The 25,865-nt window shown below is 39.1% G+C and overlaps 1 protein-coding gene across 1 annotated transcript in view; it reads left to right on the top strand.

Moving 5' to 3' along the window:
• The window catches only part of LOC150084448 (ATP-dependent RNA helicase DDX54), a 366,530-nt gene that overhangs the window by 294,803 nt on the left and 45,862 nt on the right, over positions 1 to 25,865 (top strand). Inside the window, exon 15 of the mRNA XM_090376237.1 lies at positions 1,949 to 2,053. Coding sequence (XP_090232363.1) covers positions 1,949 to 2,053 — 105 coding nt within the window. The remainder of the gene's footprint in view (positions 1 to 1,948; positions 2,054 to 25,865) is intronic.

Here is a 25,865-nt window from a genome sequence, read left to right as displayed (position 1 = left end):
TAAGTTTTGCAAATTACAGTGTCTGGAGACTAGGCACCAGCGAGGTGATCTGGTAGAGGTGTATAAAGCCTTGAATGGTTTAAGCATGCTCAATGCTGATGGGATTCTTCCTCTAGCTCAGAAAAATCACCTGAGAGGGCATAAATTCAAATTGAGGAAAGACAGATGTAGGATAGACGTGTGGAAATTTGCCTTTAACCAGCGGGTGGTTGGTTGGTGGAACAGACTTCCATCCCTTGTGGTGGAGGTTGATAGCCTAAATAAGTTTAAGGCTCAGCTGGACAGGTATTTTGAACGAACAGAGGGGTGAAGTGGAAGTGGGTTTTTTTTTTTTTTTTTTTTTTTGGCTGATGCTGCATAAGCTTGCTTTCTTGCATTAAATGCCTCTGCTAATGCTAATCCTAATTTGAGATGGGGATTGTGGAAAAGTGAGGGGTAAAAAACCGATTACATCCCCTCAGGGGAAAAATGTTGTTTGAGTGCAGTCTATTGTATTTTAATACAGTTATGGCACTTTTTTCTTTTTTTAAATGTCTTATTTTCATAAGATATTCATGAAGAAATCTTACGAAGATATTCAGTTTTTACCCCATTCCAACAGTGGGAGACTGCAGGTGCTTCTGCTACGTTATGGAATTGGAAGAATAACACATAGACATGGTGATTTCATAATTCTGCTGTCTATTTTTAAAAAGTAGGCTACTGAAAATAGGTAATTCTGATTAAACCAGAATTTGGTTTTATTTATATGTATTAATTTACATGGTGTTAAGAATGAATATACTAGTGATGGACATAATTGAGAGATCATAATCGATTATTTTGATTATAGCACATCATTTGACGATTTTGTTTGATAATATTACTTGAATGATATAAATGAATTACAGTGCATGCTGCTTATTGCGATCATGGTTATTGCTATCATCCTTGTGATATCAATTTTGTGAAGTCCCAATCAAATATACTAATACATAGGAAAAAAGATTGTTTGCTGTAATCAGTGTTTCAGTTTTATTATTGTGGTTTAGTACAGTAATTACATAACATTCTGATTTGTTCTTTAATTCCTGCACATAGCATATCTAGTTACAGCTATTGCTCTATACGTTTCATATAACTCGAGGGGCTCACATCCGGTGAGTTATGGGCTTGGCACACCCAGGTCCTGAGCTGGATATCATCATTCTTCTCTGTCTTGGTGATTCCCTTCTACTTCTCTCTCTCTCAGGGTAATTCAGAAATTTTTTTTTTTTTGGCTAGTGCAGCCTAAGCCTTAGGCTTCCTTGCACCATATAGCTAATAATATGGTTGTCAAGGTCATTATCTATGAAAGAAAGTACCATATCTGTACTTCTATAAATACGACTGTTTTACAATAGAGCATTAAGCCTTTTCTAATTCTTGATTTTAATTTTATTTGTTTTTAAGGTTTGTATGGATTTTCAGAAACATTATGACAGTTGCATTTTTATTGATGACTTTCTTGAATGAATAGTGGACAGTGAAATTAAAGTATTTTATATTGCTTGATTTTAATGTTTTTATTTTTTTCTTTCTGTCCACTTCCACATTTATTTTTTATCTATTTGTTTGTTTGTACACATTTCCACTCTGCATCAATAAGCAATGCTTGAACAGTTGCATTCTTGTTTAATCAGTTATTATTATCAATTAACTATCTCAAAGTGATCACAATAAGCAGCATCCACTGTATACCATTCTATTATTCAATTCAATCATTTCATTATTTTGATTAATGAAATTTCTTTGTTACTAAGCATTCATTTCTGCCTATCATAAGAATACACACCTCAAGTCTTGCTTTTGTGCTATTCATGCTATTTGTTTGCATTCTGATTTTGTTTTTATGTTAATTTTTGTGTTATCAGTGTTACTTTTTTGTTGTATTATTATAATTAATTGCTTTATTTTTATTGATTTGCAGATTAGAACTGCAGAAAACTTTTGATAGACAAGCTGCTGAAACTGTGGTTGACTTTACGTGTGATGATGTTGATCAAATGACACGACAGAAAAATGCATGTAAATGGTATGCTTACAGGTTTTATTTTTACCTTAGAAAAATACTTTGTCCTTTTCTTAAGTGTATCACTTGGAATGGTTACAGAATTTTCAGAAGAAATGTTCTATATTTTCAAAAAATATAATTATTGGGCTATTGTTATAAAACATTCAGAGAACATTAAATTTGGACTTTATAAGTAATTAAATAGAGTTCCCAGTGTTAGTTTTATGAAATTGCATGCTGCTAGGAAGGTAACATTTGGATGTCAGCACCAAAATGGAATTGAAAGTATTTGGTTATAAGTGTTTTATAGATTTTACATTGCCCTTTGAATAGTTCTTTTAATCTATAGTGGCTGAAAGTAAATAAAGACCACATGTTGTAAGTGCACTTACAACACACAGGGTAAGTGCATAAGACCATGTGGTCCCTCTATTCCAGGTTTACTTATATTTTTGTGTTGTTAGTAGCATTAGTAGAGGCATTTGATGCAAGAAAGCAAGCTTATGCAGCATCAGCCAAAAAAAACAAAGAAAAAAGAAACCACTTCCACTTCACCCCTCTGTTCGTTCAAAATACCTGTCCAGCTGAGCCTTAAACTTATTTAGGCTATCAACTTCCACGACAAGGGATGGAAGTCTGTTCCACCAACCAACCACCCGCTGGCTGAAGGCAAATTTCCGCACGTCTATCCTACATCTGTCTTTCCTCAATTGGAATTTATGCCCTCTCAGGTGATTATTCTGAGCGAGAGGAAGAATCCCATCAGCATTGAGCATGCTCAAACCATTCAAGGCTTTATACACCTCTATCAGATCACCTCGCTGGTGCCTAGTCTCCAGACACTGTAATTTGCAAAACTTAAGCCTTTCTTCGTAAGAGCACCCCTTTGTTCCATTCACTAATCTTGTTGCCCTTCTCTGTACTCGTTCCAGCAGCTCTACGTCCTTCTTGAAATGAGTCCTCCAGACCTGTATACAGTACTCTAGGTGTGGCCTGACCATTGCCTTATACAAGGGAATAATCACCTCCTTATCCCTGCTAGAAAAATTCCTATATATCATTGACAATACACCATAAGCTACTCTTGCAGCCCTTCTGCACTGCTCAGAGAACTTCATATCTGCCTGCACAACCACCCCCAGGTCCGTTTCATTCTCCACCACTGTCAGTGTAGTACTGCAGAGTTGATACGTTGCTCGGTTGCTGTTTCCCATGTGTGGTACTTTACATTTGTCAATGTTAAACTTCATTTGCCACCTCTCAGCCCATCTGCTCAACCTTTCCAGATCCTGTTGCAGCAGCATAGTGTCAGTAGTGTCCTTGACAACCCTGCCTACCTTTGTATCGTCGGCAAACTTCGACATTAAGCTTGATATACCATCATCAATATCATTTATGAATACAGAAAACAATAAAGGACCCAACACTGAGCCCTGAGGGACTCCACTAATAACATTAGTCCACGACGAGCAGTGTCCATTGATTACCACTCTCTGTCTTCTCCCCCTCAGCCACCCCTTTATCCACAGCAGCAGTTTGCCTCCAATGTCACACTGCTCCAATATGTGCAGCAGTCTTCCATGTGCAACAGTATCAAAAGCCTTTCTAAGATCCAAGTATATAATATCAAAGTTATTCCCTGCATCCAGTTCCTTTGTGACTGCATCATAGCATCCAATCAAATTGATCAGGCAAGACTTCCCCTTAACAAAACCATGCTGTGTCCGAGCTATAACTGAAGTCTTGTCTAAATGATCCTGTAGTGCTTCTTTAACTAGTGCCTCCATTAATTTTCCTGGAACGAAGTTAAACTCACAGGTTTATAATTACTTGTGTCAGCCTTTGATCCTCTTTTGTGAATTGAGGTCACATTTGCACATCTCCAGTCTGTGGGTACCTCCCCTGAGTCCAAGGAAGCTCTCATAATTATGGCTAAGGGTTTGCTTACTTACTCTGCTGCCTCCTTTAATATAACTGGATAGATCTCATCCACCCCGGGTGCCTTTCTTGTGTTCATCTTCAACAATTTCTCCTCCACTTTACTCTCAGTTATTACAAGATTCTCTAGCTTACTGCTAGAGTTGAATACACCTCTGGCTTTCCCCTCACTAAATAACTCCTCATGTGTGAATATCGATGCAAAATATTCATTTAGTTTGTTAGCTACCTGAGCAGGATCATCAAAAGTTGACCCATCGATATCAAGTGATCCAATCTGATTCAACCCCTTCCTTCTAGAGTTTACATAAGTAAAGAACTCTTTGCTGTTTTTCTTTGCATCCCTTGCCAAAGATTTCTCGTAATCTGCCTTCGCCTGCCTAACCTCCTTTGTAACTTGGTTACAGATCAACTTGTATCTATCATAGGCTTCTGTTTCATGTGTTAATTTGTATGTATCCCATGCACGTTTCTTCTCTGCCATATGCCTCATCAGTTTATCTGACATCCATTTAAGCCTAAACCTTGAACAATATTTCTTGGTTGGTATGTAAAGCCTAGTAGCTTCCAAGATAAGTTCTTTGATTGCTTCCCATTTTGCATTTGCTGTTGGTAACATCATTAGTTGATCCCACTGTATAGAATTTAAATACTGTCTTAATCCATCGTAGTCGCCTTTACGAAAGCAATAACCCTTCCCTTTACCCCTAATGGTAGTTACCTCTTTGTGTAAATCCCACTTCAGCACACTGTGATCACTGCCACCTAGTGGTTCATTTACCTGCAGATTCTTAATGCATGAAGGATCACTGCTGATAATCAAATCAAGAGTATTACACCCTCTAGTTGCCTCCCAAACATGCTGATGTAGAAAACAATCATCCAATAAATCCACAAAAGCCTTGCTAGTGTGTGAGTGACCAGCCCCCAAATTCCAGTCAATATCTGGGAAATTAAAATCTCCCATTATAAGACTCTCTGATTTACTGGCCCACTCTATTTCCCTGTACAGTTTCTTATTATACTCATCAGAGTCATTAGGCCTATAGCACACTCCTACTCTCAATTTTGATCTCCCAATGCTTATGTCACACCAAACTGACTCGACACTGCACTGTCCAGCGATGTCCACTGGCTTCACTTCCTTGGATTTTATGTATTTCTTAACTAATAGCATAACCCCTCCTCCCTTCCTATCCAGTCTATCCTTTCTGTAGACGTTGTACTCCCCGAATTCCAGTTCTGCATTCCTTATATCTGTGTGATACCACGTCTCTGATATCCCAACAATATCTGCCTTCGATGTTTTGAGCAATACCTCAAATTCATCAAATTTATTTACTAAACTCCTAGCATTGATGTACACGCAAGTATACATGCACCTATTTCTATTCTTAGCTACCCTAACACAACCCATGTGTTTACTTGTACCGCAATGACTCCCAGCAGTCTCTGAAATATCCTGCATCTTGTTTTTCAGGGTTCTTTTCATTCCAATAGAAGCAGTGCAAGAATCTCTTTCACCTCTGCCAGTGGCTACTGTTAATCTATTGTGTAATTTGCATGAGTGGAAAGTACTGCTGTAGCATTAGTCATGTGATAAGCGGTAATGCAGGGTTTGTACATGAATAGAGCAATTTTTTAAAGGCCTTTTTTCCAGAACTAAGTTAGCTAGAAGTAAACAAAAACAGTTTAGAAAATTTCATACATGTTTTCTTTGAAGTCACTTTACACTTTTAAATTTATGTTAAGGTCAGTTTTTAATTTTTGATTACATGGCTGCAATTATTTGGTTTTCTTAAATATGTAAGATGTATATTTCTCCATTAAAAATTCTGTCTCCTTATCAATATATATGCCTAGCCATTTAGCGTCCTTTGGAAAGCCCATCTTAAACTAGTGGAATTTCTGACTGGCTTTTAAATCAGGTTTTAATTAGCTAGTCTTAAGCAAAGCATCAGACTTCCTAACTCAAACTCAAAAAAACTCACTGCAGCCCAGAACATGACAAATGCAAAGTACTGCATATGGGTAGAAGTAACCCCAGAGAAACGTACCAACTGTGTGGTACTACACTTAAGGTGGTAGAAAATGAAAAAGACCTGGGAGTAATTGTGCAGGCAGATATGAAGTTTTCTGAGCAATGTAGACAGGCTGCCAGGGCAGGTCATGATATATAGGAATTTTGCTAGCAGGGAAAAGGAGGTGATTATCCCTCTGTATAAGGCAATGGTCAGGCCATGCCTTGAGTACTGCATACAGGTCTGGAGGCCTCATTTTAGGAAGGATGTAGATTTACTTGAGCGTGTACAGAGAAGGGCAACAAGATTGGTGAGGGGAATGAAGGGATCCTCTTATCAAGAGAGGCTTAAGTTCTGCAAATTGCAGTGGCTAGAGACTAGGCGCCTGCACGGTGATCTGATTGAGGTGTATAAGGCCTTGAATGGGTTGAGCACGCTGAATTCTGATGGGATCCTTCCACTTGTTCAGAATACGAACCTAAGGGGGCATAACTTCAAATTAAGAAAAGACAGATGTAGAATAGATGTGCGGAAATTTGCCTTTAGCCAGCGGGTGGTCAATTGCTGGAACAAACTTCCATCTGTCGTTGTGGAAGTTGATAGGTTGAATAAATTTAAGGAGGAACTAGGCAGGCATTTGGAGGGAATGGTGTGTTTTTTTTTTTTTTTTTTTTGCTGATGCTGCATAAGATCATACACATGCTTTCTTGAATCACATGCCACTACTACTACTACTACATACTTGGATACAGACCCAAAAACACAAGGATGGAACACAATAGAAAACCACTACAGTTGGCTACAAAAAAAATTCTCAGGAGCAGAGACCTATCTTTAGGCAAAAACCCACCATCATATTCATGAAAAATTATTATTAAACAGGAAATACTTAGGAGTAATATGCAAAGAAGGGTCGTATATTCAGTGAGTTGGAAAATACAGAAACAATAGAAATAGAAAATATAACTAATATTTAAATTACCAAAATAAGATACCTTGCCTGTTTTCACATCTAACTTCAATGTTATTAATTGCAATAGGACACAAAATTCTATTATTTATAATATGAATGATTGATTTTTAACCTAATAACAGAATGGAGAAAACACTATTTCCACTCCTTCAATAATTTTTTCCCCTAATGCCATAACTCTACACTGTACCTTAGCAGAAGAACCATTTTCACTAATATTTTTAAGCTTTGTCATGAACGATGGTGTTTTTAACTCCTTTCAAAAATGTAAGGAGAGTTACATTTTTGAAAGGAATGTTATTGTGCCAAGCCCTTCTTCTCTCCTCCCCCCCCCCTAATTTTTTTTTTTTTTTTTTTCTTATGTAAACCCCAAACATGAGAGGTATTAGAACCTATAGTACTTAGTACCATGCTTGGGTTGGAGGTTGAGAAGACGAAAGAAGATATTTGTTGACATTGGACTTGAACTTCTCTAGACTGTAATTTATGAAGGAAGGTTCTTAGGTATGAAGGAAGGTTCTTCCAGAAAACGGCAGTTGAATGAATAAATGAGGAAGACGAAAAGTTGGTTTTGTGAGTTTAGAGTTGGACAATAAATGGATGTTGGCTGGTGGTAGCATGTGTTTGGACTGTTTTGAAAGAGAGAGCGGGAATTATAAAAGTCGATTCAGAAGAATAGTGCCCATGGAAGTATCTGTAGAAGAGGCATGCAGCAGAAACAGTACATCTATGAGACAGCGAGTGGAGAGACTCTGTTAGAGATGAATCATTAATTAACCTAACTGCCCTCTTCTGAATGGAATCAAGAAGCCTAAGAGAGGTTTTCGGGGCACCACTCCAGATGTGGAAACAATATTCCACGGCAGGGCGGATTTGCGATTTATACAGAGCGAGCAGCTGTTTGGAAGAAAAGTAACGCCTAGAGCGAAAGAGGAAAACCAAGTTTTTTAGATGCACAGGAAGCAATATTTGTAACGTGCTTGTGCCAAGAGAGATTAGAAGTCAGGGAAACCCCCAAAAGAGATATATCATTTTGCCTAGAAATCGGAGTGTCACTAAAAATAAGCATAGGAGCAAAAGAATCCTTTTTGCGACATATAAGACAAGACTGAGTTTTAGAAGGGTTGAAATCAACTAAGTTGTCTTTGCCCCACTGGAGAATTACCTGAAGATCGACGTTTAAGGAATTGATACCAGATTTTCGAGAAATTGAAGCTGATTGAGCAGGACAAGGTTTCTCAAAATGGAAAATGGAATGCAATGTGCTATCATCGGCAAAACTATGGATAGGATTTCCAGTCAATGGAAGAAGGTAATTAATATACAAGAGGAAAAGAGTGGGGGGAAGAACTGAACGTTGGGGGACACCGGCATTAGTGGAGTTGAGAGCCATCTACCATCACCCTCAGTGAGTAATCAGAGAGAAAACTGGATAACCAATTACTAAAAACAGTTGGCAAACCATAAGATGGAAGCTTGTTTAGAAGACCTTTAGGCCAAACATGATCAAAAGCCTTTGAGATGTCAAGCGCAATTGTGTTTCACCGAACCTTTCCATTGAATTAGTCCATAAATGGGTAACATAAGCCAGAATATCACCAGTGGATCGACACTGACGGAATCCATTCTGGCGATCGTTGATCAGACGGAAGGTTTCTAGGTAGTTAAAGAGTTGGCGGTTAATTGATTTCTCCATTACTTTAGAAAGAGTAGAAGTAATTGCAATGGGACGGTAATTGGATGGGAAGGATTTGTCGCCCTTTTTAGGAACTGGCTCGATATGAGCAAATTTCCAAGCAGAAGGAAAAACACCTTTGGAATAAGAAAGTGAAAAAAGCAGCAAAGAATAGGAGTAAGTTCGGGAGCACAAGTTTTGAGAACAAGTGGAGAAATACCATCAGGACCTGGAGCTTTCTTGGCATCAAGATTTGTCAAAATCCTTTTGATGGAAGACCACAGGGGGCATTGAATGGAGTGTGTTGGGAATGGTGGGAGCTGTTTTACCAAGATCATTAATATATGAGTTGGAAGAAAAATGGGATGCTAGCAGGTCAGCTTTATCCTTGGCTGAAGTGACAAAAGAACTATCTGGTTTCGACTTCGGTGGGAGCGGAGATGAGCAAAAGTTCTGGCCAATAGCTTTGGCAAGAGACCAGAATGCTCGGCTACCATTAGGGCAAGAAGCAAGTTTTCTACTCTTAGCCTGTTCAAACTCTAGTTTGCACTGATTAATAACTGCTTTACAATTGTTGCGAGCTTTGGTGTATGCAGAAAATCAAACTGGAGAATTAGAAACAAGCCAATTACCATATGCAACATTCTTCTCTTGAACAGCCTTTGCACATTGAGGATAAAGGACAAGATTTTGAAGTGGAGTGTATGATAAAGGATTCCATTCCTGCAAGAATAATTTCACTGACACGATCTGAGCAAACGTTGACATCAGAAGTTTTGAAACAGTAATCCAACCAACCAAGGAAAATAAGAAAAGAAGTCTCGCAGGTCATCCCATTTTGCCTTCTTGTAATGCCAAACAACACAAGGTTGGGAATAGCCATGAGATAAAGGCTCCATTGGAGAAGAGACAATCACCAAGTTGTGATCTGAAGTGCCTAAAGGACCTCTCACTTCAACCGTGTACTTAGAAGGGTTGTTTGTGAGAAAAAGATCAAGCGTATTGGCTGTATGATTCGGATTGTCCGGTATTCTTGTAGGTAAATAAACAATCAGTGCAAGGTCATTAGTAATTGCAAAAGCCTCATCATCTCGACCAGTTGGGTCGGTGTGACTAAAAAACTGAAGCTGGAGTTGTGAACATTAAAATCACCACGGACAATTACCTCACTGTTACGAAAGTTGGACTGGGGAAAGCCGCGTTGCAAAGAGAGGAAGTCAAAGAGCCCCAAATGATTAGTGGAGTTGGGAGAACGGTAGAGACAACAGATGAATTTGACACAATGATGTAGAGAGATTTTAAGCCAGAGAAGTTCAAAGAGAGGAGATTCCAAATTGCCAAGTCTCTGACAGGGAATATCAAAACGGAAATATGCACAAGTGCCACCTTTGAGGCGAAAGAATCATACAGCGAATAATTTGGGCATCTGAGATGAGCAGTAGTTGAATCAACTGATAAATGAGATTCTGTCAGAAAAAGTACATGTAGTTTAGCAGACTGCAAGTGGAAATAGACATCGTTGAGACCACATATATTTGTGAAATGAATTAGGAAGTCCTTGGGAGGTTTAAATCTTTTCGCAGATAAGCTTGCTCTATTAGTTTGGCAATTCATGGTGTATTCAATAGTAAAAAAAATTGGGTGGGACATGCTGTATGAAGTAATGAAATTTTTGGATAGGGCGTACACATGGTAAGAATATACCCAGATCCTTGACATAACGTGGCCTTGACAATGCTCCCCCTCGTACATACTACTCGGACTCTCTCCAGTCACTATCTGGCAGAGTAGAGGTAGCAAGATTATACACTAGCTGATCCGGAAGCCTCTTAGAGAGTTACCAATAGGTTTGGTCTGGTGTACTAACTGGCGGCTGGCCTGCGAACACCGTTTTAGAGCTGTACCCTCAAAATGTAAGGAATATTGGATCTCGCCACGATGTTCATCATAACCTCAAAAGTCATCAATCATACTGCATGATGGAAGAGATAGGGAAGGGTTGACAGGAACTTAGCTCTAGAGACTAAACATGGGTTCCACCATTCAAGCCTCCAATAAGCAAAGTGGTGGTATTGCACCAGTTGATGAGAGTCAACTAATTTGGAATTGTAAGTGGACTGTATTTACAATTCCAGACTTTGATTCATCATGATTTTCCAAACCAGGCAATTTTGCAAATTTGAATATACAAAACAATCTGTTGTTTACCTGGGAGAGTACCCCATGAAACTTCAAAATGCTTACATTTCATAGAAAATTGTGCATTAGCATTAGTAGTGGCATATGATGCAAGAAAGCATGGTTATACAGCAACAGCCAAAGGGAAAAAACTTACCATTTCACGTAGCCATTCACACCAAAAGTTTGTCAAGTTCTTCCATGAAATATGGAAGTTTGTTGCCAACAATCAACCACTCGCTGGCTAAAGGCAAATTTCTGCACATATATTCTGCATCTGTTCAGCTCCTTGAGGTTGTCACAGACATTCTCTCAGATATGCCAGACAAGCTGTACTTGCTACCTGGGCGTGTAAAACGCTGATGGAACTCATATTCGGGTGACACTCAAGTCAAGTGGACGCAATTTTGGCGAAGTCCGGACGGTTTGTGTCAGCCAAATTGTCTGCTTGCACCTTCACGATGGTCGGACTGTTAGTAATCCTGGGTATAACCTCCATGCACCAGTACGTGGTGAGTGACCACCCAGGTGTGAACCAACGTAAGCAGGGGTTGAGGTGTGGCGCCCACATCACACCACATGGAGGAATGCCGCCCCTCTATGTTACCAGGCAGTACTAGGTAGTAGCTGATTCTCATCAACCGGTGCAATACCACCACTTTGCTTCTTGGAGGCTTGAAGTGGTGGAACCTATGTTTAGTCTCTAGAGCTAAGTTCCAGTCAACCCTTCCCTATCTCTTCCATTATGCAGTATGATTGATGACTTTTGAGGTTATGATGAACGTCGTGGTGAGATCCAATGTTCCTTACATTTCGAGGTTACAGCTCTAAAACAATGTTTGTAGGCCGCCCGCTAGTTAGTACACTGGACCGAACCTATTGGTAATTCTCTAGGAGGCTTCCGGATCAGCTAGTGTCTAATCTTGCTACCTCTACTCTGCCAGATAGTGACAGGAGGGAGTCCGAGTAGTGTGTATGCAGGGAGCATTGTTTAGGCCAGCCACGTAGTGTCTAAGATCTGGATAAATTCTTACCATTGAATACACCATGAATTGTCAAACTAATAGAGCAAGCTTATCGGCGAAAAGATCTAAACCTCCCAAGCACTTCCTAATTCATTTCACAAATATACGTGGTCTTAATTCTAATCTCATTTCACCTCAAAGGTGGTACTTGGGCATATGTCCGTTCTGATATTCCCTGTCAGAGACTTGGCAATTTGGAATCTCCTTCCTTTGATCTTCTCTGGCTTAAAATTTCTCTACCTCATTGTGTCAAATTCATCTGTTGTCTCTACCATTCTCCCAACTCCACTAATCACTTGGAACTCTTTGACTCCCTCTCTTTGCAACTTGACTTTCCCCAGAGGGCGCCTCATAGCCAGGTGGGCAGGAGCAGCCGTGTGTAGCACACGCTTCTTGATTAGACCGGGGTCCAAGCCTGTGACCACCAAATACAGAGGATGCGGAAAGGTCAGCGAATGACCACCACATACACCCGGAGCAATATGGCCTTAGTTGCTAATGCTCCTAAAAACCAAATAACATTAACAACAACTTTGTGCAGTCCAACTTTCCTAACAGTGCGGTAATTTTCCTTGGTGATTTTATGTTCACAACTCCAGCTGGCTTCAGTTTTCTACTCACACCGACCCAGCTGATCGTGATGCTGAGGCTTTTGTAATTACTAATGACCTTGCACTGATTGTTCATTTACCTACAAGAATACTGGACAATCCTACTCATACAGCCAATACGCTTGACATTTTTCTCACAAACAACCCTTCTAAGCACGTGGTCAAAGCGAGAGGTCCTTTAGGCACTTCAGATTACAACTTGGTGATTGTCTCTTCTCCAATGGAACCTTTATCTCATGGCTATTCCCAACCTCGTTGTTTGGCATTACAAGAAGGCAAAATGGGATGACCTTCGAGACTTCTTTTCTTCTTTTCCTTGGTTGGATTACTGTTTCAAAACTGCTGATGTCAACGTTTGCTCAGATCATGTCAGTGAAATTATTCTTGCAGGAATGGAATCCTTTATCCCACACTCCACTTTAAAATCTCGTCTTTTATCTAAACCTTGGTTTTCCGTAGCCGAGTGGGCAGGAGCGGGAGTGCAGTAGCAAACGCTCTCTGAGTAGACCGGGGTTCAAGCCCCTGACTGCTGAATACGGTCGATCTGCCAACCCGCAATGGACCAGCATGGCAGATTATGGTCCATTTCCCTCAGCATGAATTGTTGAGGAGGCTTCCATCCTGCAGTGGGTTGATAATGTCTGCACTTTACTTTTTTTTTTTTTATTTCAATAAATGTTCTAAGGCTGTTCAAGAGAAGAATGTTGCATATCGTAATTGGCTTGTTTCCAATTCTCCAGTTTCATTTTCTGCCTACACCAAAGCTCGCAACAATTGTAAAGCAGTTATTAATCAGTGCAAACTAGAGTTTGAACAGGCTAACAGTAGAAAACTTGCTTCTTGCCCTAATGGTAGCTGAGCATTCTGGTCTCTTGCCAAAGCTATTGGCCGCAACTTTTGCCCATCTTTGCTCCCACCTCTGTCCAAACCAGATGGTTCTGTTGTCACTTCAGCCAATGATAAAGCTGACCTGCTAGCATCCCATTTTACTTCCAAATCATGTATTAATGATCTTGGTAAAACACCTCCCACTATTCCCAACACGCTCCATTCCATGCCTCCTGTGGTCTTCCGTCAAAAGGAAGTCAGAAGGATTTTGACGAATCTCGATGCTAAGAAAGCTTCATGTCCCGATGGTATTTCTCCACTTGTTCTCAAAACCTGTGCTCCTGAACTTACTCCTATTCTTTGCTGCTTTTTCCACTTTCTTATTCCAAAGGTGTTTTTCCTTCTGCTTGGAAATTTGCTCACGTCGAGTCAGTTCCTAAAAAGGGCGACAAATCCCTCCTGTCCAATTATCGTCCCATTGCAATTACTTCTACTCTTTCTAAAGTAATGGAGAAATCAATTAACCGCCAACTCTTGAACTACCTAGAAACCTTCCGTGTAATCAACGATCGCCAGTATGGATTCTGTCAGTGTCAATCCAATGGTGATATTCTGGCTTATGTTACCCATTTATGGACTAATTCAATGGAAAGGTTCGGTGAAACACAAGTAATTGCTCTTGACATCTCAAAGGCTTTCGATCGTGTTTCGCATAAAGGTCTTCTAAACAAGCTTCCATCTTATGGTTTGTCAACTGTTTTTAGTAATTGGTTATCCAGTTTTCTCTCTGATCGCTCATTGATGGTAGATGGCTCTCTGTCTTCTAACTTCTCCACTCATGCCTTTGTCCCCCAACGTTCAGTTCTTCCCCCCACTCTTTTCCTCTTGTGTATTAATTACCTTCTTCCATTGACTGGAAATCCTATCCATAGTTTTGCCAATGATAGCACATTGCATTCCACTTTCTATTTTGAGAAACCTTGTCCTGCTCAATCAGCTTCAATTTCTTGAAAATCTGCTACCAATTCCTTAAACGCCGATCTTCAGGTAATTCTCCAGTGGGGCAAAGACAACTTAGTTGATTTCAACCCTTCTAAAACTCAGTCTTGTCTTATATCTCGCAAAAAGGATTCTTCTGCTCCTATGCTTATGTTTAGTGACACTCCGATTTCTAGGCAAAATGATATATCTCTTTTGGGGGTTTCCCTGACTTCTAATCTCTCTTTGCACAAGCACATTACAAATATTGCTTCCTCTGCATCTAAAAAACTTGGTTTTCTCTTTCGCTCTCGGCATTACCTTTCTTCCAATCAGCTGCTCACTCTGTATAAATCGCGAATCTGCCCTATCATGGAATATTGTTCCCACATCTGGGATGGTGCCCACAAACTTCTTTCAGGCTTCTTGACTCCATTCAGAAGAGGGCAGTTAGGTTAATTAATGATTCATCTCTAACAGTCTCTCCACTCGCTGTTTCATAGACATACTGTTTCTGCTGCATGCCTCTTCTACAGATACTTTCATGGGCACTATTCTTCTGAATTGGCTTCTATAATTCCTGCTCTCTCTTTCAAAACATCCTGAACTCGTGCAGCCACCATCCAACATCCCATTTACTGTCCAACTTCAAACTCCCAGAACCAACTTTTCATCTTCCTCGTTTATTCATTCAACTGCCGCTTTCTGGGACAACCTTCCTTCATACATATTTCCTGAAAATTAGTCTACAGAAGTTCAAGTCCAATCTCAACAAATATCTTCTTTCGTGCTCTCAACCTCCAACCCAAGCATGGTACTGAGTACTATAGGTTGTAATACCTCTAGTGTTTGTGGTTTACATTAAAAAAAAAAAAAAACTGTCTTTCCTCAATTTGAATTTAAAACCCCTCAAGTACACTAAGAAAGAGGAATAATCCCATCACCATTGAGCTTGCTTAAACCATTCAAAGGTTTATGCATCTCAGTCAGATCACCTCGCGGATGCTTGTCTCCAGATGTTGCAATTTGCAGAACTTAAGCCTTTCTTATTTACTACTACCTTTGTTCACTACCTTTGTTCCCCTCACCAATCTCATTGCCCTTCTCAGTAATTGTTACTGCAGTTCTATATCCCTCCTAAAATGAGGCTTCCAGACCTTATACAGAACTCAAGGTGTGGTCTGACTATTGCCCTATACAAAGGAATAATCATCTTATCCCTGCTAGCAAAATTCCTGCATATCATTGACAAGACCCCATGAGCTGCACTGCCAGCCTGTCTGCATTACTCAAAAAACTTCATATCTCACTCCCCAATTAACCCCAGGTCTCTTTCATTTTCACTACCCTGAGTGTAGTACTGCTTGGTTGGTACATTACTCTGTAGTTACAGCTACCCATATGCAGTATTTTACATTTGTCAATGTTAAACTTCAGTTGCCATCTCTCAGCTCATCCGCTCAAAGTTTCTAGATCTTGTTGCAGTATCTTAGTGTCATTACCAACCCTACAAACCTTTGCCTCATCTGCAAACTTCAACATTAAGTCTGATATGCCTTCATTGATAAATACAGAAAACAACAATGTGCCCAACTCTGAACCCTGGGACTCCACTAATAACACTCGTCCAAGAAGAGCAGTGTCCATTGATTACCACTCTGTCTTCTTCCACACAATCATCCTTTTATCCATTCTAGCAACTTGCCCTTAATGTCATTCTGCTCCAGTTTTTACAATAGTCTTCCATCTGCAATAGTATCAACAGCTTTCCTAAAATCCATGTATATGATATCAAAACTATTTTTTGCATCCAGTTCGTTTCTGACCACATCATAGTATCCAATCAAATCAGTCAGATAATATTACCCTCGTAACAAACCCATTCTGTGTTTGAACTATGACTGCAGTCTTGTCTCTAGCTTCTTTAACTAATGATTCCATTACTTTCCTTGGAACTGAAGTTAAACTAACAGGACTGTAATTACTCGTTTCACCTTTTGGTACCCCTTTGTGAATTGGAGATACATTTGCACATTTTCAGGCTGTGTAGACCTCCTCTGAATCCCAGGATGATCTAATAATTAGATCTAAGTGTTTGCTTACTTCCCTTGATGCCTCCTTATAATATAACTGGATAGAGCCAATCCACCCCAGGTTCCTTTCTTATGTTTAACCTCAATAATTTGTTCTCCACTTTGCTCTCAGTTATTACAAAATCATTTAGCTCCTTGTTAGAGTTTAATAAGCTTCTGTCCTCTGCTTCCATACAGAATTCCTCACGTGTGAATGTAGATTCAAAATACTGATTTAGTTTGTCAGCTATCTGAGCAGGATGATCAACAGTCAGACCACTGATATCAAGTGTACCAACCTGATTCATCCCCTTCTAGAGTTTACTTAAGTAAAGAAGTCTTTGCTGTTTTTCTTTGCATCCTCTGTGAAAGATTTCTCGTAATCTGCCTTCGCTTGCCTATCCTCCTTTGACTTGATTACAGACTAGTTTATATCTACCATAGGCTTCTGTGTTGTCTGATAATTTATATGCATCCCATGCATTTTTCTTCTCTGCCACAAGTCTCAATAGTTCATCTGACATCCATTTAGGCCTAATCCTTGAACAGTATTTCTTAGTTGGTATGAAAAGCTTAGTAGCTGCCAAGATTAATTAATTGAATGCTTCCCATTTAGAATTTCCTGTTGGTAACATCATCAGTTGGTCCCACCATATAGAATTTAAATACTGTCTCAGACCTCTGTAGTTGCCTTCCCTTTACCCCTGATGGTAGTTACCTCTTTGAGCAAATCCCACTTCAGCACACTGTGATCACTGCCACCTAGTAGCCCCTTTATCTGCAGATTCTTAATGCCTGAAGAATCACTACTGATAATCAAATCAAGAGTATTACTCCCTCCAGTTGCCTCCCGAACATGCTGATGTAGAAAACAATCATCCAATAAATCCACAAAAGCCTTGCTAATGTGTGTGTGACCAACCCACAAATTCCAGTCAATATCTGGAAAATTAAAATCCCCCATTATAAGACTATGATTTACTGGCCCACTCTATTTCCCTATACAGCAGGCTCCTGGTATAACGCGGTTCGCTTTACATTGATTCACTATAACGCTGTTCTTATATTATAACCCGTATCTGACTATAATGCTGTCAAATCACTATAACGCTCTTTTACAGATTGCACTTGTGGCATATTTAATGAAATCATTTCATTTGATGGAGTCGACAGCTTGAAAATGAATTCCAAAACAGCATTAATCGTTTCCCAGGCCAAACTTGAGAAATTTTTCCACGCTCAGTGAAATTTTCTCGCATGCTAATTTAATTGCATTACAGTCGCTTTTTACGTAGTTCTGAGATCAACATTTTAATAAATTATCAAGTATATTGCTTGTAATATTTGCGTTATATGCATTTATCCAAAGACTAATCATCACTCAGTACAGTATTAGACATCGTGCGAACGATGTTCATACAGCATTGAACATTATATCATAATTAATGCAACCAATGCAGTTACATTTTCAAAGAGTTAATAATGGCCGATAAGAATGATAAAGCAACAACGTCTGGGCGCAGTATGAAGACTATATATAAATGTAAGAAAAAGACTGAATTTGAAAATCAAATTAGACGTTTTAATGCGAATCGATTCTGGTCAACGACATGCGGATGTGTGCCATAATTTAGGACTTGCAAGTTTAACTGTAAGAACAATTATAAAAAAATAAAGAATTAATTTTAGCAGCGGGAAAGATAGCTGTTCCACTGCAAGCAACTAGGGCTAGCCGACTATTAGGATTGAAATGTGGAACGACTTTAACTAATTTTATTGAAGATAATATACAATGCAGAATTCAGTTAAGTTAAATATAATAAAAGAGAGAGAGAGAGAGATATTAGCCAGTATGATGATCTGAAGAAAACTCACCTAAAAAAAAAATGTGGATCCATTTAAAACTGGTAAGGGCTGGTTGAATAGATTTAAAATCCAGGGAGAAGCCGCAAATGCTGCAAGCTGCAAGATGAAGGAGCCGAAACTTTCAAAAAAACTTGTTAAAATTATTGAAGAGGGGTATTATGTGTTATACTTCTCAACAAGTTTTTAACATAGATGAAGCAGGACTTTTGTGGGAACAAATGCCTAAAAGAAGTTTTATATTGAAAGAAGAAAAAACATGCCAGGTTTCAATGCGGCGAAGGATTGGTTAACTTTATTGTTGAGTGGTAATGCTGCAGGGATTTAAAATTAATACCCCTTTTAGTTTATTTGGAAAAGGGCCAAAGTGCAACCCAAAATCTACACATTTTTAATGATTAAATTCATCAATTAAATTAAATCAGTTTAGGTCAATTAAATTCATGATTTTTATTGGAATTTTAAGTTTAATTTTGATACGTAAGTAATTACCACATAATTATATACGTATGTAATGCAGAATATTTTATATGTACAAATATTTGAATATTAAATATTTTGACCGACATTTGTGCATCTTTTCACTACCGTTTATTATTGATTAGGGAATATCCTATGGCACGGACCACAACTCACAAATACATATGTTACCTTATGGGAATATGGCGCTCGCTTAGCGCTGATTCACTTAGTGCTCTGTTTTTCCGGAACGAATTATCAGCATTAAGCGGGGGTCACTTGTACAGTTTTTTTATTATACTCATTAGAGTCATTAGGCCTATAACACACTCCTACTCTCAATTTTAATCTCCCAGTTTTATGTCACACCAAACTGACTCAACACTGCACTGTCCATCGATGTTGACTGGCTACACTTCCTTGGATTTTGTGTTTCATAACTAATAGCATAATCCCTTCCTATCCTTCCTGTACACATTGTACTCCCAAAATTCCAGTTCTGCATTCCTTATATCTGTGTGACACCACGTCTTTGATGTTTTGACCAACACCTCAAATTCATCAAATTTATTTACCAAATCTCTAAAGTTGGTATGTAAAGCCTAGTTAGTTAACAAAGTTGGTTATTCTTTACAACATCTAATGATGTTGTAAAGCATATATCATCTGTTAAGGGTACAAAAGGTGATATTGTTGTACATGTTGGCACCAATGACATTAAGAGTAGGAGATCTGCAGATTTATTTAACAAGTACAGTCAATGTCGCAAAAAAAGTCGTGGGTTAGGGTTAAATTTGAAAGTGTCTGCAATTCTGCCCAGACACGATAGGAGGGAATACATGATGAGAGCTTTGTCAATCAATTCGGCCCTGGAGGGAATGTGCAAGGCTCAAGGGGTAGAATTTATCTCAACCTGGTCGGTGCTTGTTAACAGGAGAGACTGCTTCAACAGGGATGGGATACACTTAAATAGAAAGGGTGCAAGAATATTTTCTGATGCTATCGAGGCAGTGTTAGGTGGGTTGGAAAACTGCTAGCTTGGGGGGGATTCACAGACTAAAAGGTTAAAAGTAGCCGCAGGCAGAGGTGAAGCTGATTCTTGCACAACTTCTATTAGTATAGGTAGCGACCAGGGCCGAGGGGTGCTGGGGACTGATGGCAGTCATTGTGAAACAGGTGGGTATATGGGATGTGTCAGGGTAAATAGGAATAGGTGCATGTATACCAATGCTAGAAGTATAATAAATAAATTTGATGAATTTGAAGTGTTGGTCAAGACATAAAAGGCGGATATTGTTGGGATATCAGAGACGTGGTGTCACACAGATATAAGGAATGCAGAACTGGAATTTGGGGAGTACAATGTGTACAGAAAGGATAGACAGGATAGAAAGGAGGAGGTGTCATGCTGTTAATGAAGAAAAACATAAAATCAAAAGAAGTGCATCCAGTTGATATTGATGAACAGTGCACTGTTGAGTCGGTTTGACAGTGACATAAGCACTGTGAAAGCAAGAATAAGAGTAGGAGAGTGTTATAGGCTTAATGACTCGAATAAGTACAATGAACAATTTTACAGAGAAATAGAGTGGACTAGTAAATCAGAATGTCTTATAATGGGTGATTTTAACTTCCCAGATATTGACTGGAACTTGTGGGTTGGTCACTCTCACACTAGTAAGACTTTTGTGGATTTATTGGATGATTGTTTTCTGGAGCAGCATGTTCAAGAGGCAACCAGAGAGGGTAATACTCTTGATCTGGTTATCAGCAGTGATCATTCGTGTATTAGGAATTTGCAGATGAAGGAACGACTAGGTGCAGTGATCACATTGTACTGATGTGAGATTTACATAAAGATATAATTACCATCAGGGGTAAAGGAAAGGATTTTTGCTTTTTAACAGTGAGTACAGTGGTCTCAGACAGTTTTTAAATTCTGTACAGTGGGATTAATGGACGATGTTAAGAATTTCACGATTCTTAACATCATCCATTTATGAAACTTTTAGTAGCTTCCACGATTAATTCAAGGAATTAATCGTGGAAGCTACTAAAAGTTTCATACCTATTAAGAAATATCGTTCAAGGTTTAGACCTAAATGGTTATCAAATGAACTAATGAGACTCGTGACAGAGAAGAAAAATGCATGCGATGCATAAATATTATCAAGTGACTCAGAAGCCTATGGCAGATATAACGTAGTCTGTAATCAGGTCACAAAGGAGGTTAGGCAGGCGAAGGCAGATTACGAGAAATCTTTGGCAAAGGATGCTAAGAAAAATAGCAAGAATTTCTTTTTTTATATAAACTCTAAAAGGAAGGGGATGAATCTGATTGGCCCTCTTGACATCGATGGTTCGACTGTTGATGATCCTGCTCAGATAGCAAACAAACTGAATGAGTATTTTGCATCTACATTCACACATGAGGAATTATTAAGGTTTGAAAATGGCAGAAGGTTATCAAATTGTAGCAGGATGCTTAATGATTTTGTAATAACTGAGAGCAAAGTGGAGAAGAAATTGTTGAAGTTAAACATAAGAAAGGCACCTGGGGTGGATGGGATCTATCCAGTTATATTAAAGGAGGCAGTAAAGCAACTAAGCAAACTCTTAGCCATAATTATGAGAGCATCCTTGGACTCAGCGGAGGTCCCCTCGGACTGGAGATGTGCAAATGTATCCCCAATTCACAAAGGAGGATCGAAGGGTGACATGAGTAATTACAGGTAAAATAATGGAGTCACTGGTTAAAGATGCATTGCAGGATCATCTTGACAAGACTGCAGCAATAATTCAGACACAGCATGGGTTTGTTAAGGGAAAGTCTTGTCTGACAAATCTGATAGGTTATTATGATGTGATTACAAAGGAACTGGATGCAAAAAATAATTTTGATATCATATATTTGGATTTCGGGGAAGCTTTTGACACTGTTGTGCATGGAAGACTATTGTACAAATTGGAGCAGAATGGTATTAAGGGTAAGTTGCTACAATGGATAAAAGGATGGTTAAGTGGGAGAAGACAGAGGGTGGTAATCAATGGGTGCTGCTCTTTGTGGACTAATGTTATTAGTGGAGTCCCACAGGGTTCGGTGGTGGGTCTGCTGTTGTTTTGTATATTTATCAATGATATTGATGAAGGTATATCGGGCTTAGTGTCGAAGTTTGCAGATGATACAAAGGTTGGCTGGGTTGTTAATGACAGTAATGGCAGTGTGCTACTGCAACAGGATCTAGAAAATTTGGGCAGGTGGGCTGAGAAGTGGCAAATGAAGTTTAACCTTCACAAATGCAAAGTACTGCATATGGATAGAAGTAACACCAGAGAAACGTGCCAACTGTATGGTACTACACTTAAGGTGGTAGAAAATGAAAAAGATCTGGGAGTAATTGTGCAGTCAGATATGAAGTTTTCTGAGCAATGCAGACAGGCTGCCAGGGCAGGTCATGGGGTTTTGTCAATGATATATAGGAATTTTGCTAGCAGGGAAAAGGAGATGATTGTCCCTCTGTATAAGGCAATCGTCAGGCCAAGCCTTGAGTACTGCATACAGGTCTGGAGGCCTTATTTTAGGAAGGATGTAGATTTGCTTGAGTATGTACAGAGAAGGGCAACAAGATTGGTGAGGGGATTGAAGGGATCCTCTTACCAAGAGAGAGGCTTAAGTTCTGCAAATTGAAGTGGCTGTAGACTAGGCACCTGTGTGGTGATCTATAAGTGTATAAGGTGATATATAGGTGTAAATCGGTTGATCACGCTGAATTCTGATGTGATTCTTCCACTTGTTCAGATTACGAACCTAAGGGGGCATAAGTTCAAATTAAGAAAAGACAGGTGTAGAATAGATGTGTGGAAGTTTGCCTTTAGCCGGCAGGTGGTTAATTGCTGGAACAAACTTCCATCTGTCGTTGTGGAAGTTGATAGGTTAAATAAATTTAAAGAGGAACTGGAGAGGCATTTGGAGGGAATGGTGTGATTTTTTTTTTTTTTTTTTTTTGGCTGATGCGGCATAAGCTCATACACTTGCTTTCTTGCATTACATGCCACTACTACCCTAACACAACCCATGTGTTTACTTGTACAGCAATGACTCCCAGCAGTCTCTGAAATACCCGGCATCTTGTTTTCCAGACTGCTGCTCATTCCAATAGAAGCAGCGCAAGAATCACTTTCACCTCTGCCAGCGGCTACTGGTAATCTATTAGTCCGTGTATCCCCCCCCCAAGCTAGCCGTTTTCTGACCCACCTAACGCTGCCTCAATAGCATCAGCAAATATTCTTGCACCCTTTCTATTTAAGTGTATCCAATCCCTGTAATAAGCACAGACCAGGCTGAGATAAATTCAACCTCTTGAGCCTTGCACAATCTCTCCAGGGCCAAATTAATCGACAAAGCTTTCATCATATACTCCCTCTTATCGTGTCTGGGCAGAATTGCAGACACTTTCAAATTGAACTGTAATTCATGCCTTTTTTTTTTTCAAGAGTGACTTGTACTTGTTGAGTAATTCTGCTTGTCTCCTACTTTCAATATCATTAGTGCCAACATGCACAACAATATCACCTTTTGTGCCCTTAAAAGATATCTTCTCTACAATGTCATCAACCTTTGCTCCTGGCAGACATACCCTGGTCCTGTTCCACCATTTGTTCTCCTGGCAATAGAGTCTGACAAAACAATTTGTTCTCCTGACAATAGAGTCACCGACAACAATAGTACCTGTGGAATAGCGGTATTCTGTTCTCTTACAGAACTTGACATGGTAAAACACCCCAGGACTACCCTGCCGTGTGTAGGAACCAGGGGGCCCACACCAAATAAATAACCACTTAGGGGAGGGAGATCTACAGGCAGCCAGGGAAGCAGATTAGCTGAAAAATATCAGTAAGCTAATAGTAAGGGGATGCAATGTAGAACGAAAGATGGAATGAATAGTCCGGGTACTGAGTGAACTAGGAATTATGGTAAAATGGCATAAATAGCAGTTTTGGTGAAAGAAAGAGTGACTTAGCATGAGGGAAAGAGAGAGAGAATGGGAATGAGTGGAAGAGCAAATGTAATTGGCCGATAGAATACAAAGTTAATAATAACTTATATTACTTTATATATACTAATTACTTTATATAAACATTTACTAACAACACAAACACTATCATTGCATTCACCCCTGGCCTGCAAAAAACTTCCGGCTAGGCCTGCACCACAACTGAAGAATAACAATAAGTTGAGGTGCCCAGAGAGTGCAGAGCAGAAAGCAAGAGTCGAATAAATGAAATGAAAGCCAGAAGAATGAATGGAAGTGTAAGGGTTATGAGAAAAAGAACAAACCATAAATACTACAGTTAAGTACACACTAACTATAGTTTTAATTTGTATTTAAATTTACACTACACATCATTGCATCCTCCCTAGGTGTCTGAGAAAAAGATGAATGAGTGAAAAAAAAAAAAAAATATATATATATATATATATATATATATACAGTGAAACTTCCCTTTAACGGACAGCCATGGGCGATGAAAATGTGTCCGTTAGAGAGAAGTGTCCGCTAACAAGAAGTCTGAGGGAGAAAAAAAAAAAAAGAAAGAAAAATCGTTAAACGTTTAATGTAAAATAAAATTAAATTATATACAGATTTTGCACAATATTTTTGTAAATAATATACGTACAGTTGTGCTATGCATATTATGACTTTATCTTAAGAAAAATACATACAGTAATCACTTATTTTCTTCTGCACCTTCTTCCGGCTGATAATTTTGTTTTCAACATTTTTTTGGGGTGAAGAAACCATCGAAAGTCCTTCAGTATCTTCTTCAGCGGCGAAAAACATTTTTAAACGATTGATTTGTATGAGCGCTTCTTCTATTTTCATCGGTGGTTCGTCGTTAATATGTTCATCGACAGAATGACCTCCTTCCATTACTTCATCCTCATGAGGAACTTCTTGAAAAATATTGATGATAATGTCATTGATATCTAGAGCACCATCTTCTGTAGTGAGGTTCGAGTCTATATCTTTGTAGCCAGGGTCACTTGTAGCTGAAGTATCGTACATTATCAATAGATGTTTGAAGTTCTTGTTCTTCTTGGTGCTCCACATTGCTGTTCACAACTTCAATTTTTGCGTTTGAGAAGCCAGACTTTACAAAACAGTTCACGACAGTTTGTTTTCTAATTGCGTTTACTGAAGAGGAAATCCATTGAATCGCACCTAGGATGCTGATTTTCTTTGCAAAGTCACTCGCACATGTTACATCGTTCATGTTTGCAATGAGATGTCTTAAAACACGTTTTCTGTAGTGAAGTTTAAATTTTTTTATTATCCCTTGATCCAAGGGCTGACACACTGCAGATGTGTTTGGTGGCAGAAAAATGATTTGAATGTTTGACAATTCAATGTGCGGGTGAGATGCAGCATTATCCATGAAAAGAATAATTTTTCTGTTTTGACGAATCATGTTTTGGTTAAAGTCGCTCGTGATATCTCGTGTCATCCACGCTTTTTTATTAGACTTCAAGTCAACATTCAAAAGATTCAACTTTATGCCCTTGAAACAATGAGGATTTTGTGGTTTTCCTATAACAAGAGGTTGTTCAAAGTCTCCCAGCATATTTGTACACAATAGTACAGTCAAGCGTTCCTTAGAAATTTTTCCGCCCTGGCACTTTTCGTTTTTTAGACTCATTGTTTTTTCAAGAAGAGCTTTAAAAAACAACCCTGTTTCGTCACAGTTGTAAATATCCTTAGCTTCAAAATCACGACATAAATCTTCCAATTTGACGGTCCACTCTGTTACAACCCCAGTATCAACAGATCCACCTTCACCACTTACGGTTTTCCAAGAAATTTTATGCCGAGTTTTGAACTTGTCTAGCCATTCCACAGAAGCTTTGAACTCATTTACTCCCATAGATTTCGCAACCTCCAAAGCCTTTTCCCTAATAATAGGCCCATTAATGGGAATTTTTTTAGCACGTGTGTGACAAAACCACTCATACGTAACATTGTCAGTTTGAAGTCCAACAGTTTTCGGGAATGATTTTTGAACCTGATCATTTCAGTGTCGCCAAAATTGTTCGAGCAGTTCATTTTTTTTCTTTAGGATGTCGCTTACCTGCGTCTTCCCGATTTTGAATTTTGCAGCGAGATTGCGAACACTATTTTTTTGCCGATCATACTCATTAATGAGGACTTTATC

Source organism: Mastigoproctus giganteus, chromosome 6 (genome assembly GCF_048544385.1).
Source record: "Mastigoproctus giganteus isolate SK-2022 chromosome 6, ASM4854438v1, whole genome shotgun sequence".
Taxonomy (NCBI): domain Eukaryota; kingdom Metazoa; phylum Arthropoda; class Arachnida; order Uropygi; family Thelyphonidae; genus Mastigoproctus; species Mastigoproctus giganteus.
This window is presented reverse-complemented; position numbering and strand designations above follow the sequence as displayed.